This window comes from Rhagoletis pomonella, unplaced genomic scaffold (genome assembly GCF_013731165.1).
Source record: "Rhagoletis pomonella isolate Grant_MI unplaced genomic scaffold, Rhpom_1.0 Rhpom_scaffold_00012, whole genome shotgun sequence".
Taxonomy (NCBI): domain Eukaryota; kingdom Metazoa; phylum Arthropoda; class Insecta; order Diptera; family Tephritidae; genus Rhagoletis; species Rhagoletis pomonella.
Genome location: NW_023458566.1, coordinates 15,853,092 through 15,871,134, shown reverse-complemented (window position 1 = coordinate 15,871,134; position 18,043 = coordinate 15,853,092). Strand labels below are relative to the sequence as shown.

General features: G+C 36.4%; 1 protein-coding gene across 1 annotated transcript in view; it reads right to left on the bottom strand.

Moving 5' to 3' along the window:
- The window catches only part of LOC118747946 (homeobox protein araucan-like), a 47,816-nt gene that overhangs the window by 10,169 nt on the left and 19,604 nt on the right, over positions 1-18,043 (bottom strand). Inside the window, exons 2-3 of the mRNA XM_036482182.1 lie at positions 13,279-13,827; positions 1,239-1,354 (exon numbers count right to left, since the gene is read on the bottom strand). Of these exons, the coding sequence (XP_036338075.1) occupies positions 1,239-1,354; positions 13,279-13,827 (665 nt within the window). The remainder of the gene's footprint in view (positions 1-1,238; positions 1,355-13,278; positions 13,828-18,043) is intronic.

Below are 18,043 nucleotides of genomic sequence, written 5' to 3'. Positions count from 1 at the left end.
ATGTTGTGGAGAAGGATCCGTTTAAGATAAGACGCGAAATACTCTGATCCATTTCTTCCGGTAAGAAGTCAAAGCTTTTGAAAAATTTTCTCTGATGGTCATTTTAAATAGCTCAGAAACAATGTGGGTGTTCACACCTGTCCTGTTATTATACTCTGGTGTATTTTGTGTTTGTAAATTGATTTAAAAGTATAACCATATAACCACATAACCAGTTAACCTAATAACCAAGCAGTTGTGAATACACCAATTTATGCATAGAATCTGCTTTCTTAATGTGGGGTAAAAGCCGTTTAAGCAATTGAAGGGTAAGGGTGGTATGGTTTCTACTATCGGTTTTGACGCATGTAAGTTTCTTGGTTATAAACCAATTTAAAACCAATAATAAAATGCTTTACTTTAGACACAACCATACATTTTAATGCAACGTTTAAATATAAAGTGAGCTTTAAAGTTACAGGTTACTTGATAAAACGGCCCTAAATGATGTCTACATCTACTTATATAGATCGAATTCTATTTGGTATCGCTAGAAATAAACCTGTCAATGTGTGACTTACCTAGCGATCATGTAGCAATATAAATTAATTGGTGCTTTCATAAATATTTTCTTTAATTTAAGCTCTCATGTCAGCTTTTTATTTAGAAACCTGCCTTGTATCTACAAGTAAAAGAAAGCGCAAGGCCTAGGCTCTTTTTGAGGGAAGAGCTGCAATCACAGGGAATAGAACCATCGCCGTCTTACTAGTAGTAAGGTTGAGTCTCTGCACCGCAGACTATTTAAACACCAAGTTCACGCATCCCTTAGACCACCTCAAAAAGAGAATCCAGAAACCCGCATACCTTTCAACAAACCAATCATCCAAAATTTTCTTTATGGCCCAATTCAATGGATAAGATAACACTATCTTGTCTTTGGTTTATTCATTCTTCGCTGGATGAAAACACTTCCCCGTTATTTCACAACCGGAATAGGTTTAATTTTAGTAATCTGATGACACCACTTTAATTATGAGTGAAATAAGTGGAGTAAAAAATAGAATATCTCTCAATTAAAATGTCCTCAGTCAAACAAGCCATCCTAAATCTAGTATCGGTATTCTTTTTAGACAAAAATACAATTTTAACGACCTCGGCTAAGCTTACCGTGAAGAAATGTGAAACAATATATGTGTGCCTACAAAATTTTATGGCCAATCAAGGACATAATGACATAATGAAAAAAAGTTTGTACTCACCCATAAGCGGACATCGGGTCGTATGAGTAATATCCAGTAGTTGGCTGTAGGCCAGCTGATGTCCAAGCGGTCATTTCTGTGCCACCAGCTGAATCTTTCAATGCATATGGATTGCTCTGTAGATAGAAAAAATAATGAAGTATTTTTTTACTAAACATCAAGTAAGTTTTTTTTTAATAAAATGTGAACATATGTAAAAGTATTTCAGATATACTATATGAACCTTTTCCACGCAAAATAAAGCAAAATTTTGTAAAAGAGCCTGCACTATGGAAAAATGATAACATTTTGTCAAAAAGTAATATAGTCAATGTACGAGCTTTGACCTCTCGAATTGGTTATTTTTGGCGTTTTATTGAGAACAGTTTTACTTACTGCTAAAGATTGTTTCGCGGCCACATATTTAAGGAAAATTACTAAAATAAATTGCTCCCATAGGTTTTTTCTTTACAACTATTTGTATGCTTGCCTCGTAAATGTACCTACAAATCACCTCAATATTCCAGCATACTTAAATACATATTTAGATATGTATGTATGCGCATATGTATGTACTAATCATGTTTAAATAAAACACGTATGTACTTACTTGTATGCCTGTGATTACATTTCGATTCGCAAATGGCAACAAATGTTATTAAAACATCGATCGTTTGCTTAATAAGTACGTTTGGTGTTGGGGAATTAATCAATTACAACGATGTAAAATGTAAAAGTCGCGCGCTTAAACGAGTAATAGAGATGTGACTTGTAATGGAGATAGCAAACAAATCAATACACACACACACGAACACATACCGGAGGCACCACATAAAAACAACGAACAACGCTATTAGCGCCATTTATAGGCAATGGCCCATTAACAGAACAGCGCGTTGCGAATGCGTATTTTATGCGAATAAAAGCAACAAATACGCAGCCAGCCATACATACGCACTTAAACGCAAATACATAAAAAAAAAAAACAAATGTAGAAAACCAGTTAACCGCCTAATAAAAAAAATAAAAAAAAAAAAAACAATCACTTGCGTAATCGCTGAACGTTTGCAAAAATATTTTCCCACAGTTTTTATGAAATTAAAAAATAACAGGTTGAATAAAATTTCGATTCAAAAAAAAAAAACAAATGCATTAAAATACAATAAATTACACGTATGCCATTTTGTTGATGACAAGAGCACAAGCAACAACAACAACAACAAGTAAGAAATATTCGTAAATAAATTAAAAATTAAAATTTATAATTCAACAAATTGTTAGAGAGCAGCGCGCCAATACAGCGAATGCTCGTACGAAAAACAAAAACAACAAAACGAAAACCTGCTGCCAACGCAGATCCGCCATTGTTTATGGTATGGCACTTGCGCGCGCTGCTGCTAATTATTACAAGCTTTTATTTTTCGTTCTTCATTGTGCCTAAAATTAAACAGATTTGTATGAACGTAGCCGAAAAAAGTCACTTTTTTTGTATTGAAAATTTAGGAAAATGTTGACATGGCCAGCATTTTGCATATTTTTCACATTTTTTTTAGCCATTTTTGTCCAAACAAAACGGCGGTCATCACGGCTCTCACGCTCTACGCAACAAAGCGTCCATTACACGGCTACTTATGTAAATGTATGTGTGTGTGTGCTTGGTGAATTTATTTCATTGGAAATGCCATAAATTTATAGCCGCATGTAAAATTATTGGTCGCAGCCAGGGTTGCCACTGACGAAAAAAAATATTTACCATCCACTTGAGAAAAAATATACCAAATCTAAAAAATATCTACCAATAAATTTTTTTATAGTTATTTTAATAAAAACTATAGCTTTATTTTTTTCTTTTTTTCAATTAAAACTAAAGTTTTGTTATTTTTTTAGTTATTTCAATAAGAATTAAAGTTGTTTTTAAGGAAATTTTTATTTAGCTAATTATACGGTATTTGAGTCATATTATTAGCATATTCGCAGTTTCTTTCAAAGCGGAAGTGATGAAACTAAAGGCAACAACGAAACTTCATAATTTGAAAAACTTCAACTCGAGTTATTATAGACAAATACTTCTTCTTTATTGGTGCTGTAACCGCCTAAGCGATTTTGGCCGAGTCCAAAACAGCACGCCAGTCATTTCTCTTCTGCGCTAACTGATGCCAATTGGAAATGCCAAGTGAAGCCAAGTCCTTCTCCACCTGGTCTTTCCAACGCAGAGGAGGCCTTCCTCTTCCTCTGTTATCAGCATCGCGGCCCGCGTTGTAAAATTTTCAGAGCAGGAGCGTTTCTGTCCATTCCAACGACATAGCCAAGCCAGCGGAGCCGCTGAATTTTAATCCGCTGCACTATGTCTATATCGTTGTAAAGCTCATACAGCTCATCGTTAAATCGTCTGCGATATTCGTCATCACCAAAAGGTCCGTAAATCTTTCGCAGAATCTTTCTCTCGAAAACTCCAGAGCCGCCTCATCAGATGCTTTCATTGTCCATGCCTCCGCGCCATACACCAGCACAGGCATGATGAGTACTTATAGAGTGTGAACTTTGTACGACGAGAGAGTACTTTACTTCTCAATTGCCTACTCAGCCCAACGTAGCACTTTTTGGCAAGAGTGATTCTCCGTTGGATTTCAAGGCTGACAAATACAGTGACTCAAAAAAGCACCTGGTGATTTTTTTATTATTCGCAATGTTTTTCAAGTAAAATTTTTTTGTTGTTTTAACTAAATTCATAAAAATTAACGATTCAAACTATATACAACATTTAGAAAAATTCAAAAAATTTTCGTCCAAATTTCGAATTTTTCACTCTGAATTTTTAGAACAATTTAAGATACCGAGTTTTAAAGCAAATAATACTTGAGTATAGCTCACACTGTGGTTCCCGTTGATTTTTTTTTTTTAATTTTTTGCCCCCAGTCTTTTGTGTTTTTTATTTAACAATTTCTATTGATAAAAAATGACGATTAAATTTTTTTTGCGAACAAGTATAGTGCGTCATTACATACCTGTAAATTTGTTTTTATTTGTATTTAAATAATCATTTAAAATATTTAGGCAATCAAAAGCTCCCCGGGATTCCAGTAAAATGAGTTTTGAATGGAGCACGATATGTTCGCCTTATATCGATATACATTTATACGTATGTAAGTATATAAAAAGTATGCAAAGAAATTTATAATATAAAGATAACTACGAAAAATAAATCGGTAACGAAGAGTTCAACAAATATCTACCAAAATGAGAAAAAATTTACCTTTTTACCAACCCAAATTTTTTCTACCAATTTTGGTAACAATTTACCAAAGTGGCAACCCTGGTCGCAGCGCACACAGTCTGCTGAGAGGACAGCCATGACGGTGGCGCTGTTGTGGGCAGCAACATCTGCCCTGGCGACTGTTAACTATTTTTGTTTTTTACCTCAAATTCACTTTGAATTGTTTCATTTGTTTCGGCTACGGTTTCGGTTTGTTGGCCATTTGATTTGTCTCTTTTGATTTATAAAATATAATTAACATTTTTAATTGCTTTAACATGATGTTAAGCAGCTGTTATATTAATTTCTAAATTTCAGTTTCATACCTCCGTTGACACGGCGTTAAATGTACAGATGTATTTATCAACTGACATTTATTTGAAAGCATGTTCAACACGAAGGCACAATTTGTTTGCGAAACGTGGAAGAGGCAAAAAAGTTGAATTTGTGAAGAAGTACAAAGCTGAGCTGAGAGGTTGCTTCGCATAAGCAGCTGAATTAGTTATGATCGTTGGAATATATGGAAAAATTGGTAATATATTTTTACTAACTAAAAAACCTTGCAGACATTTTTGCTAATGTTAAAAGTTGACTCTGTTGCAGCTGTACGCTATACATAGACCCTTTGGTGGTACATCGCGATACAAGATGAATATTGAAGATTCAACGTCGTGTTTATCGATTCTTGCGAACACGGAAATGGATTCCTTTAGAAAAGAACAGCAAGAAAATGTATTCAAACCTTTTGAAAAGTCGATTTTATAATGGTTCCACGTCATAAAATTAACAAATTTAAAGCTTTATATTTCACGTTAATTTTAAAGGTCAAGGCAATTTCCCCTTCCTGGGAAACATTTCTTTTAATTCTGCATCTCAAAGCATTTAAAATACAGTTGCAATTATTTCGCTATCTCTTCGTGTACCCGAGATATTAGATCTTAGCCGACCGAATCCCGACCAGATATAATTAAAATCTGGACGAAAAATGCCGACAAAATATAAAAATAAATAAAATGAAAATCGCGTGAGTTTTTATAATTTCAAAAATAATCCTTATCAGTCCAATTACTTCACCGATGGTTAAGAACAAATATAATTTTTTTGTCTGGGTTGTATTTTGTGGGAATTTAGAGTTATTGTGATTGTGCCATGCCTGGATAATGTCTTATGTTTGTTTTATCCGGTCGGGATTGTTATGTCTGTAAAAGTTGTCTGTCAGAGTTGTTACTGATCTGCATTTCTAAAAGTTTTTAGGATTCTGTTTTGTCGGGAATTTAAAAGTTGGGATTACGCCACTATTTTTTTCGATAATATAGTAATCGCGTACGCTCTACGCTGTCCACTTTTTACAGATCACATTTTACTAAGCGTCCGCTGTGGTGTAGTGGTTAACCCTGGTCAAAACAACAACGCAAAAAAAATAAGAAAAAATATTATATTATATTTTTTACTTTTATATTTTAAAGTTTATAATCAGCTTCTAAATTTTTACCTATAATACTATCAGTGTGAGCGCAAACTTTTGAGTTTTGAAATCGTTTTCTCATTGATATCGACATCGTTATCGTTATATTTATCGTCCTGCACATGACGTTTTTTGTGGATGTTAACAATTTTGATCATTAGTAACTTGGTTATCGACAATTATTTTAATTTTTATCGATAACGATCATTACCGTTATTTTAAAAAATTCGGACTTTTTACCGATACCAACCTTATCATCGTCTAATTTACGCACTTGCATTATTTTTCCTATTTGAACAGGGGCTTAGCTATATTAACCCTTTACAGCTTAAATGAAACATTTTGGGAGCATTTAAGACTTCTTATTACTTTTTGAAGAAAGAAATTTATTTGAATCAAAAATTTTAAATTACACCAATTTAACCCTCAACTGGTATTGTAAATTTGGCATACGTAACTAAATGGTTGTGCGCGGCCCACCGATGCCAGTTATGGCTTAAAGATTTTTAATTTACCCTTAATACAATTTGCAACTCAACTTGTATCTTTTTACTTGCCGGATTGGGGTTCCGAGGAGTTTGAGGCCGTGCTCCTGGGTACGGTTATTGTTATGCCTCACATAGCTAATTTAATTTCCTGTCACACATAAAAACCTACAGTCACCGCGTCATACAAACTTGCCCCCCATATTCTACCCACTTACCTATACATATGTACTTATATGTGTGTTATGTTTACCTTTATGCACTATTTAAATTTATTTAAACCCACACATTGTCGCACAATGGCATCAAACCAATTTTTTTTTTCTTCCATTCAATTAAAAAAGTTTTTCATTAAGAATTATTACCAACGATTGACAGTTTTTCTCCTTTCTTTTAATTTACATATTCTACAGGTGCCTCGACAATTCCTTTTATTTCTTCAATGCCATTCAAAAAGTTTTAACTGCTCATTTACACACTTCTCAGTGTCTCTCAGATGCCTTTCCTCTAATTAACATTAAATTTCATGCGCTCGTAAATCTTTAAGCATCTTTCGTTCTACCTTTTTCTACTTTGGACTTTTTGAATGCTCCAGCGAAATGGTCAAAGTTGGTGCGTTAATCTAATAAAGGGAATTTTTGTGAAACCTCAATGGCCACACGCTTCACATGTGAGTAGGGAAATGTTCACATATACATACATACATATGTATATTTGGATATGTTCCACATACACATGTACATGTATGTATGTGTGTATGTAAGAACCCACAACAAATGCAATCATTACAAAAACTGCATTAAGTTGAATCATTCATTTGTTTCGTTGATTTGCTTCGCTGCTTGTTGCTGATGGAAAGTTTTTTCGTCAAATTACTTTCGAAAATTGCAGTTTGGCAGTTTGAAAACTGTTATTGAAAAAGTTTTGCATTGCATGCAATGCCATTCCACTGCGGAAAGCAGTCTCATTAGTGTAGTTGCAATTTAGTCATAAAGCCTACGATGCAAATTTATATGAGTATGTGTGCTCGTACAGTACATACATACATATGTATGTATAACAACAGATCCAATTAGTTGAAGTGCTGTGCAATTTTTGGTGGCTAGGCATAATTTGTTAAAACTAGGGATGCCATTTCCTATAGGGTTATAGTTTCTGGCGTAAGCAAACAACATCGGCAAATTGGGCAAGAATCGCGTATTTTAATCTGCCGTTTTAGAAATTTAGAAAAAACATCAAATATTCGTCAAAATTTTAAACTTTTTAATCAAGCTTTTTTTGAGTGAGCTACTTCAAACTTGCACTTTATTATACTAAAAGAAAATGGGCTACAAAAATGCCAAACTTTTTCAAAAAATTTTTTGATTACAAGTTGGAGTTTTATGAATTTTTCAAAATTACTTCAAAGGTGAAATTTTGCAGTGTGAACTATATTTAAAAGAATTGTTTTTTTTTATAAATGAACGAAATTTTATTTCATTAAAAGTTGGAAATTTTTATGAATTTTACTAAATTGTTTCAAAGGTGAAATTCTTATTTACAAGCTTTTAATTATGTGTGAACTATATTTAAGAGAATTGATTTTTTTATAAATGTACAAAATTTCATTTCATTAAAAATAGTGACCGCCTGTGTACAATGTACATAGAACTCGTAGTAGGATATTCCATACAAAATACATTGGGCGACAAGAGAAAAGCGTGAATAACTTTCGTCTCGATGCATTGGGGCACATTTTTTTTCTGCCAATATTTACTAATAGAACGTACAACAACATTAGCCCAAAACGCGGTTTTAAAGCCATTGAGATGTCAGTAATATTTGAAAAAATTTTAATAACTTTTATAAAAAAAATGAATGGCCAAATAAAAAATTAAAATGGGAAGAAAACACCATCATTCTCAACTGTTTAAAATATGAACAGAATCGGTATTACCAAACGCGAGAAAACAATTAAAATGTAAACAATTTCGAAAAATGTTAATAGCTTCCAAAGTAATTCGAATTTCGAAAAATTGTGAAACTTGTATTTTTCTTTTATCGTTGTGAAGCATAAACAGATAACTGCACAAAAAAAACTTGACCCTCGAAAAAATGGCGGCCCACTTCACAAATTTGTACTCTGGTTTCAGTGAAAAATTTCGTCGTTGGTTCTCATCACAGTGGAGTCTGCATTACACGAACGGTACAGATTAATTAATTTAAAAAAATTTATTAAAATACCGACTTGACTTTTTTGGACCACCCTAGTCTATAAAATTAAGGCATAAGTAAAAGAAAAGCCAGTGATCACGGCGTCATTACATTTATAACACACAAATTCCTGACAAAAAAATAAAAAATTCATTATGTTGCCAATTCTTTTGCATTATCTCAATTCGTACTTGAACGCTTAGCCGCTTCATTGTTCAGTCGTATATTATGCACTTGTACATACATACATAAACTCACATTTTACATTAGTATTTATGACTGCAACGATGTACACATGTCACAGTTGCACTTACATATGTTGCTGTTCATGTTTATGCAACATTGAATTTTCATTTTACGCCACACTAAATATGTATGTATCTACATAGTACATACATATGTAACTAGTTAGACGACCCAATGAAGACGGTAAGGTGAAAAAATTCAAAATAATTTGCAAAACAATGACTAACTGACGTTCACACACACAAACACAAGCAAACAGCCGCATACGAGTATCCCTTGCAACAATTCATAAGCCCATCCGGCCCTACACCACCCATCACACTGCGCCATGATGCACTCACTTCATTTATTAATTCGGATTTTATGTGGATGCTCTAACATGATTGGCAAAATGTCGTTAAGAATGTGCGGATAGACTTGCATTTGTTTGAGTAGCAACTATTTATGTACTACGATACCAACTACCGCTGACCCCGGCCGAAAGCGAACTGCTGCTGACATCCATCCCGCTTGTTCTTGTTGCTGCCAATATTTGTTATGCTGTTGCATTGACATTATTTTGTTGACTGTTGTCATTGCGATTAGTTGTTGTTAATTTTATTTTTGGTGATTGTCGTTGCTTTCTATACTACGAGAGCAGTTGTTGTTGCTTTCAGTTTGTTATTGTTGTTGCCGTCAGTGCAGTCACATGTATACGCTCGTTGCACACAATTACAGGCCAGAGGCCATCATTTGTTCTTCGTTTTCACTCAGCTAGTAGTGGCAAGCGAGTCGGCAAGCCATATCAACTCGGCAGCCCTTCCTTGCCGCTGACTGTGCACCACCGCTAATGCACCTCCTCCGCCCAGCGTCTCTGCACTTTGCAATGATATCATTTTGCTTTGCTCAATCGCAGCGATAAAATATCAAATTTCAGCGTTGAAAACTTGAATTGGTGCTGAGCAAAAATGTGTGTGTTGTGCAACAAAGGCTATATATGCAAAGACAAGCAGCAAATGCGAAACAAAACAAGCAGGCAACAACAATTACAAAACAACACACGCCTGTGACGAGCGGTGCGGTCAATAAACGTTCGAACAACACCCCCTCCCCACCACTCAAAAGACCCCCGAAAGACGACCGACCATACGACCGCCCGACCCAGAGGACCGGTAAACAGGCGGACCGACCGGTCGACCGTTTAAAAGCGCTGAGTGAACTGAACTTCAGCCAGCCATAATGATAATTCGATTTAGCCGACATGATATTGACAAGCAGACGAACAGCAACAGCCACAGCAACAGCAGCAGAAGCAGAAGCAACCCAAATGACAAGCGCAGGGCAGCAGCAAGTTGAGGTGAAATTGCTCGCAATAAAGTTGATCTGAACTGGGCTGTGAGTGAGTGTAGGGCATAGGAGTACTTGCAGTTCTACTGGCAAGTAAGTATGTAGTTAGCCAATCTCGCATGGCTGCCACAAGGAAGCCACAGAAAAGAAGTATGGCCTGCCTGGGCAGTTATTTGGTTGGCTTGCTTGTCACTTTGGCTGTGGCCGCTCTCCACAATGGCTGTTGTTTACGAGTGGCAACAACTTGCCGCTTCCTCTAATGGCATTGCTGCAACATGGCGATGTGCAAATCAGTTGTTGCCACAAATGTACACTGTGAGAAAAGTTGGCAATCAAATATCGCAACGACAAAGTTTTAAGGTAGGGTTGACAAGGAAAGTTTTATTAATAAATATAATAAAATATAATTTAAAATATAAAATTTTATTAATTAATACAAATAAAGTTTTAAAATTGGAACTTACTAACCTTTCCTAAACAACCTAACCTGAACGCATTGCGCGCATATTATTGCGCTATGCGAGGAATAAAGCAAACCTATTGATTGATCACCAATAAATTTGCCAGTCTGGCAGAGTGGTAGGTTTTCCACTTTTCCAAGTCTCGACTGAAGGACGCTGGCTTCCAACTTCGTATAGTGGAGATAAAAATCGAAAAGGATTGTGATGATTCAGAATTTACACTTTCTTATACTGGTGGTAACCGTTTCGTGGGAAATACTTGCCACAGAAGGGCCGCGGTTGTCGTTGACTTAAATTCACGAAAACCAAACTCACTCTCCGATAGCCCGTTTGGGGCCTAAAGAAATGTATACAGTCAGATGACAGTATTTGTTTGCGAACCTCTCGCAGCGTGTTATAGTTACTGATCGTCTCTCGCTAAATTCTTCCAATTCAGAAATGCATTAATCTTGAAAATAATGACGACGATCTGCTCGTGGATATTTAAAAAAATATATATTGGGTGTTCATCTGGCATGTATGCTTTTCGATTCTGAACTTTTGCAGACATGAAGCTCATCAATATGTCACAAGACAGCTGCAATGGCTTAAATGTAACCAATACCATTGATCCACTAGCTATTTCTTAAAACACCCGCTTGTTATGCTTTCTTCATCCTTATAAAAGGAGATCGCACCCTCTAAGTTATCTTTAAAATTTATTCCCAAACTTCTTCGTTCGCTAATTTTTATCTTATTCTTAATCTTAAACTTAAGCTTAGTCTTAATCTTAATCCTTATCATAATCTTAATCTTAATCCTGATCTTAATCCTAATCTTGATCTTAATCTGAATCTTAATCTTGAATGTTAACGTCAATTTTAATCTTAATCTTATTATTATTATTATTATTATTATTATTATTAGATATTATTATTATCATGAGCCTTGAGCATTGCGACCTCTAGGGTGGTCTATTGTACGTGGCCCTTTACCCTATACGTGAAGGCTTTTGATATACGCTAGCACTTCGGCGGGCTTTTTGTTCGAATGGATTAAGTAAGTATTATACCACCTAGGTGAGCGAGTTTGCGTCTAGCTAGAGAGCAACAGAGAGCAGGTGTGTTATGGCGTTTCTTCGTCCATCTCACAGAAGCGACAGACACTCGTGTACCCAGTGAGAATCCTAATGTCAATCTTAATCTAATTTTTTATCTTAGAATTAATCTTAATCCCAATGTTAATCGTAATCTGAATCTCAATCTTTATCTTAATCTTAATGTTAATATTAACCCTTTATCTTAATATTAATCTTAATCCTAATCTTAATCTTAACCTTAATCTGAATGCTAATCTTAATCCATATATAAATCTTAACCTTAATTTAGATCTTAATATGCATTAATCTTAATCGTATTCTTATTTTTAACTCTGTATTAACCTTAACCTTACCCTTAACCATAATTTTCACCTTCCTTATTTTTATTTTTATCTGTATCTCTTTATTTATCTTTATCTTCATCTTCCTTTCCATCGTCATCTTCCTCTTCGTATTCATCTTCTTCAATTGTCATCTCTTATCTTCACCTTCAGCTTCCACTAACCACTTATTCGCTATAGACATACATATCGCACACGATCTTCAAAAGTGGCACAACTCAAAATTTGTAATTTTTGAAACTATGCACTAAAATTGTACACAGAGCTTTTATTTACCTTTCAGCAAAAGCTGGAAAAAATCTTTGTTATAATTTGTTGAAAAAATCTAAGGCAAAGTCTTCCTTGGCCATACGATTAGCATGTGCTACGAAATAGTTTTTCGCATTTTCTCACGAACGTGTAATTTTGAGTTGTGTTTCTTTTGAAGACGGTGCGCGGTATGTATATATATATGCACTTACCTCACCGTGGCGTTAAATATTTTACTTAAAAAACTGGAACGTTATTTGGCATGCAACGTCATCAATAATGATATTCTAGAAAGGTATAAGGACCCACCGTTTAAAATGGTTTTAACTGTATGGGAATGAAGCTTCCACGAAGAGTTTCCAACTTAACCTAAGCTAACCTAACTAATTTAAACTGAGGTAGAAAGGAATGAGGAAGTTTAACTTTCTTCCTAAAAAAGGTAGGAACTTTTTTCAGTGTATCCCTGTAGGCAGCTACAAATGTATGTAGATACATTAATTCAAATATTAAGCGCTTGCATGCACATTTTAGCATTTGAGCCCTCAGAAACAAAGCGCCTCATAAACAACAAACCAACAACAATAAAAGCGGTAGACGTTGCCAAAGTCAAATGGCGACAACAAATGCAAAATCAACGTCAGCGAAGGAGACCGAAGCCGAAATCGACGACAACGTCGGTGGCAATTGTTGCGAGTGCTGTTGTTGCTGTTGTTTTTGTTGTTAGTTTATTGTCGCATTTTGTTGTTTTACACATGCATAAACAAGTTTGCATGTTGTCGGCCATTGTTGTAACAACAACAAGAACAAAAAAAAACAAAATGAGCAGCATTGTAACACTTGCGAGAGAACACATAAAAAAACAAGTGCACTTCTTGGCTGTTTAAATCTTAAAGCGCTTAGTCAAAAGCGACGGCAAAAATGCAAAATTTACAAACTCCATCCCAAAAGTTAAGTTTTTACTTACCAACGGCGAATAGAACGCCGAACTATCCACGCCAATGCTTTGATAAGGATTCTGATCTGTCGAAGGATAAGGCGTGCCATAGACGCCAACACTCGCCGCTGGCAAGCGAGAGTAGCTCGAGAGCGCCAAACGTGCGGAGTCATATTGACACGAACACACTGTCTGTCCAGAGACGGGATCTGTCATAATTGGGCGTCCATTCTCGCAACAGGAACCACCAACACCAGGTCCGCCGGCACCCAAGCCCGCCACACCAGCGCCATCGAGCGCGCCGCCACCGGTAGGATTGTTAATACCGCCACTACCGCCGCCGCCGCCACCGCCACCAGTTGTGTTATTGGAGTTTTGCGAGAGCGCATCTGGACTCATTGCGCCGCTGGGCACATCAGCGGAGCCGCCAGCTCCGGTGTTCACACGACATTCGCCGCCCACATTCGAGGGGCTGAGCGCTGGCGCATTCGCACCACCGGAAACTGGCATTGACGAGGGGTTGGGCGTATTTGGTGAGTCGCCAGTTTGGGGCGATTGTGTGAGGTTGGCGGATATGAGCTGGAAGAAAAGAAGAAAATGTCATTAAATATTTAGTTGAGGGAAATGCGTAACAATTAAATATTTCTGTAGTACAAATTGACAACAATAAGTACAATTAGTAAGTGGACTTATTTACAAGAAAGAACACAATTTACTCTCCTAATGAACAGAATAGCGGCTATCTGCGGCTTGAAAGACATGCGTATGCAGGTAAACTATTTTTCTTTTTTTGAAAAATAAATAAATGAGGGAAATCTTGATAGAAACGGCTTCCTCACTGATAAGCTTCTGAGTTACGATTATCGTTCTTCGTCGTTAATTCCATCGCCAGCACGAAAGCAAATCAAGTGATCGAACATTGGTTGTGTGTGTCCAAGCGTCACGTTGATCAACACGTTTACATTATAATCGCGTGTTAATTAAAAGCATCATCATAATTCTCATTTCGGACACCTACCTAATCGTACACTAGTGGTGAGGGAAATTACGAATTCAAATTGTTTTTGATTGGAACTATTTTATTGGAATGGGAATTGTTGTCTAATCAAGCAACAAAATGGTTGCGTAAAGGCAGGTGTGTACGAGTACATATGTATGTCTGTTCAAAATAAGATAAAATACATGGATATCTAAATACATACAGAGTACTATTGAGAGGTTAGCTAAGGTCGAGCACAAAAGACGACTCGGTTCCTATCAAATATGTAAATTATTAGCTGATCACTGCTTGAGAGAGATGTGTCTCATCAAAGTGGTATTTTGCACCTCTAACCACTCAGGCACAGCGGCCAACACGTATTATGAAGAAGATCAAAACTCTTCGAATTATGAGGGTTATCTGAACAAAGACCAAAGAAATCTCTTTGGAAAATTTCTTTTCGAAAGCCACAGATCGATAAATCCAGACCAACAGATCCTCTTATTTTGATATCGATGGCAAAACATTCCAATAGGCAAATGGTAAGCGGTGTTTTATGTAGAGCATTAAATGGAAAGCTGGGCTGTTTCCCTAACAGGAAAAAAGGTGTGCGCGTTTCCTTATACGGCCCTTTATAAATTACGTTTTTTCTCCACCAGGAATATATGCGGACAAAATATAGCACAATCAAATTTTTTAATATTTTTTTTGTCCCAGCTTGGAATTGGATTGGAATTGGAATTTTTGGTGGTCGGAAAATCCAAAAACATTTTTTTCCAAACACTAACGCATTATTGCCCATTGTACTTACGGCCTAGAGACTGGATTTGGAGGATTGGGATATATAGGTGGGGACGGGAATTGATTGCTGACGAAGGCCAGACAGCGGCAGAGAAAATGCTCTGTACCATCCTCATCTTCAAAACACGATTTATATAGTGGATCGTCAATCTATAATGACCCCAAATCGTCCCCATGGATTGGGAACCGTAATCACTCCTATCAGGGCTGAGATCCCTGATGTCCCCTATTGTTAACGCTATGCTCGGCCCTAAAATTGGCTCCGGTCCAATTGGAAGCTCCAGCGAACCGCAGTTCGCCAATTCATCTGCCAGTTCGTTACCTTGGACATCGTAGTATCCTGGCACCCGCACAAGTTCAAGTTCATTCCACATTTTAACGGAGTTCAGCCCCCAGTGCTTTTCAAGGCCTTTAGAGCAGTTTGGCTGTCACTGCAGATCTTCATTTAAGGTCCGCGCCACCTTTCGCCAATTATCCAGTCTGCCACTTTCAGTATTGCAAAGAGTTCCGATTGAAAGGCCGTTGCCCTTGTGCCCAAAGCGGTAAAGTATTTGAAATGACCGTCCAAATGCCAATCAGCTTAAGTACCGTTTTCAGTCTTTGAGCCGTCGGTATAGAAAGTTTTCACCGAGCTTCCCAAGAGAGTTTCTGGATCCCTCCATTGTTCCCTTGTAGAAAATCTAACGACGTACTTTCTTCCAAAGGAGACTACAGGTAACAGGTAATTGCTCTAAAAACCTTCTCAACAACTCTCTGTGCCCAGAACTCCGATCGATCGGTTGAGACCTTCCATTTTTCTCTTCCACGTAAACAAGACTAGGGTTGTCTTGTTGGGATTGACCTGGTGACAGTGCACAAAACATCATGCATTCAAAGTCTTGCAAAATACTTGAAGAAAATGGCTATAATAAGTTTTTTTCCTAACTTAACAATGTTTAGTACACTTTTGTACTAGAAATTCTAATGACTTTCGTTCGGGACGTTTCTCCTTATTTGTAAGAGTATATTTGTATGCACTTCTGGGCAGATAAAAACTACTCATATGGCAATCGAAAAGCAATCTTGAATTCAAAAAAATAATAATTATACCCATTACGTTGCTATTTTCCAAAAGTCTAGCCAGTCGTTCAAGCCGCAAGCTGGCAATTATGCATTTCAGTGGAAGATTCTACAGCAACTCTGTTCGTCGCACATTTAGCGCGAGTTTGACTTGCGCCGAAAATTTCGAAGGCGTTGCGCTGAGCTTTAGGCATAAATTGCTACGCCCCGATGCGCCTTAGTATTTTTAATATTTTTCATTAGCCTCCATATATGTACATATGTATGTGGATATGTGTTTGTGCCATATCTAGTGCAGCAAGTCAAATTCGACAGCTTTCGATCAAAAATTTTTTTAGTCGGTTACGCTACAAAAAATTTCGGTCGCTCAAAAATTTCGCTTAATTATATGTTTGCGAAATCGAGGCCACAAAATGCAGTCGGCCAAAGCTTGAGCATAATATGTGTGTGTACGAGTAAGATTTTTGTATATTTATTTTTTGTATATTTACGAACGCTTGCTTGCCGGCATTTTAATTTTTGGCATTCAATTTTGTTTTATTTTTCATTTTTAGTTAAGTATTTTGCATAATTGCTCCTGCGGCCATTTTTTCGGAAGCTGCTTTTATGTTGTTCATACTTGCATGGTAGGCGGTAACCGAGTTGGCTTTCTTTCAGCACTTCGCTTCGCATTTTTTTCGCAGTGTATGTTTATTTTTATTTTCACATAAAATAAAAAATTCCCTCATTTTGCACCACCTTCTGCAACATTTTACGATCGTATAATTTCAACAAAATACTTCCCGCCATATAAAAATTATGCGCCGCAATGCTGCTTTAGTGCAGATACATAGATATTAATCTGCCTGCCTCATTCCCATGTAAGTTTGTATGTATGCGCGTATGTTTGTATCTTCCTGCTTGCTTGCTTGCTTGCTTGCTCTTGAAATGCCGCTTGCAACCGTTTAAATTCTTGCTTGCCCATTGATCGCCGTATCAAGAAGGCTAGATCAGTCTCGTAGACGCTGTTGGGCATTTTTGATCGCGCTGAGAAGCTTCTGTGCGCTGTCAGCTCACTCACTTGCTTGCCAACCCCCCCCCCCCATCAGTGCAGCATTCATCAGCGTGCATAGCGGTTGCAGCAGTTGGCTTGTATCTCCCATTTCAAGCAGCTACCGTTGCTGATGCTGGATGTGTTAACACAATGTCCAGATTGCAAGCGAGCAGGCATTTTTAATTTTCACCGTTGCTGTGATGGCTTGTACCGTGATTTTAATAAACGTCGCTGAAGGTCAGTTTGGAAGTGTTGTGCATATTTTCGCAATTAAAAAATATTTATATGAAACATATTTAAAAAAAATATATAGCTTCTTCTTCCTTTTATTTATGCTACGTGCATGCGTCTCCCACATTTTTCCGGATCGTCAAAACCGTTAAATCTGCGCGTATTTATGTACATTAGAGTGCATCACAATTCTCGAAAAAAAAAATCTTTACCTTTTTTTCATCGGAAATATAAAATTTATTATATTCTAAGCCTTCCGCCATGTGAGCTGTACCTATTTTAAAATACCTCCAAAAATCCATTTTGTATAAATGAAATTACATTTTTTTTTAAATATTTTTTCTATAAAATTACCTCAGATGATAGAAAAGTTTAAGCTTAAACGGTCTGCATAAAAATCTTTAAAAATGTTGTCAACGGAATCAAAGGATGTAATGCAATTTTTGAATTTATTTCCAAATCGGTCTAACTCACGTAAATCTTAGTATTTTACCGAAATATTTTGATGAAAGTTTTGAAGTTTTAAAATACAATAAATTTTATAATTCCGGTGGAACCCCGTATTTATTTTTTTTTTATTTTTTTTTTTTATGATGCACTCTAATGTACATATGTACATATTTGCTATATGGTACTTACATCGTTAATGTTGATTGAAATTTGTCTCTAACAATTGCAATCAAACTAATCAG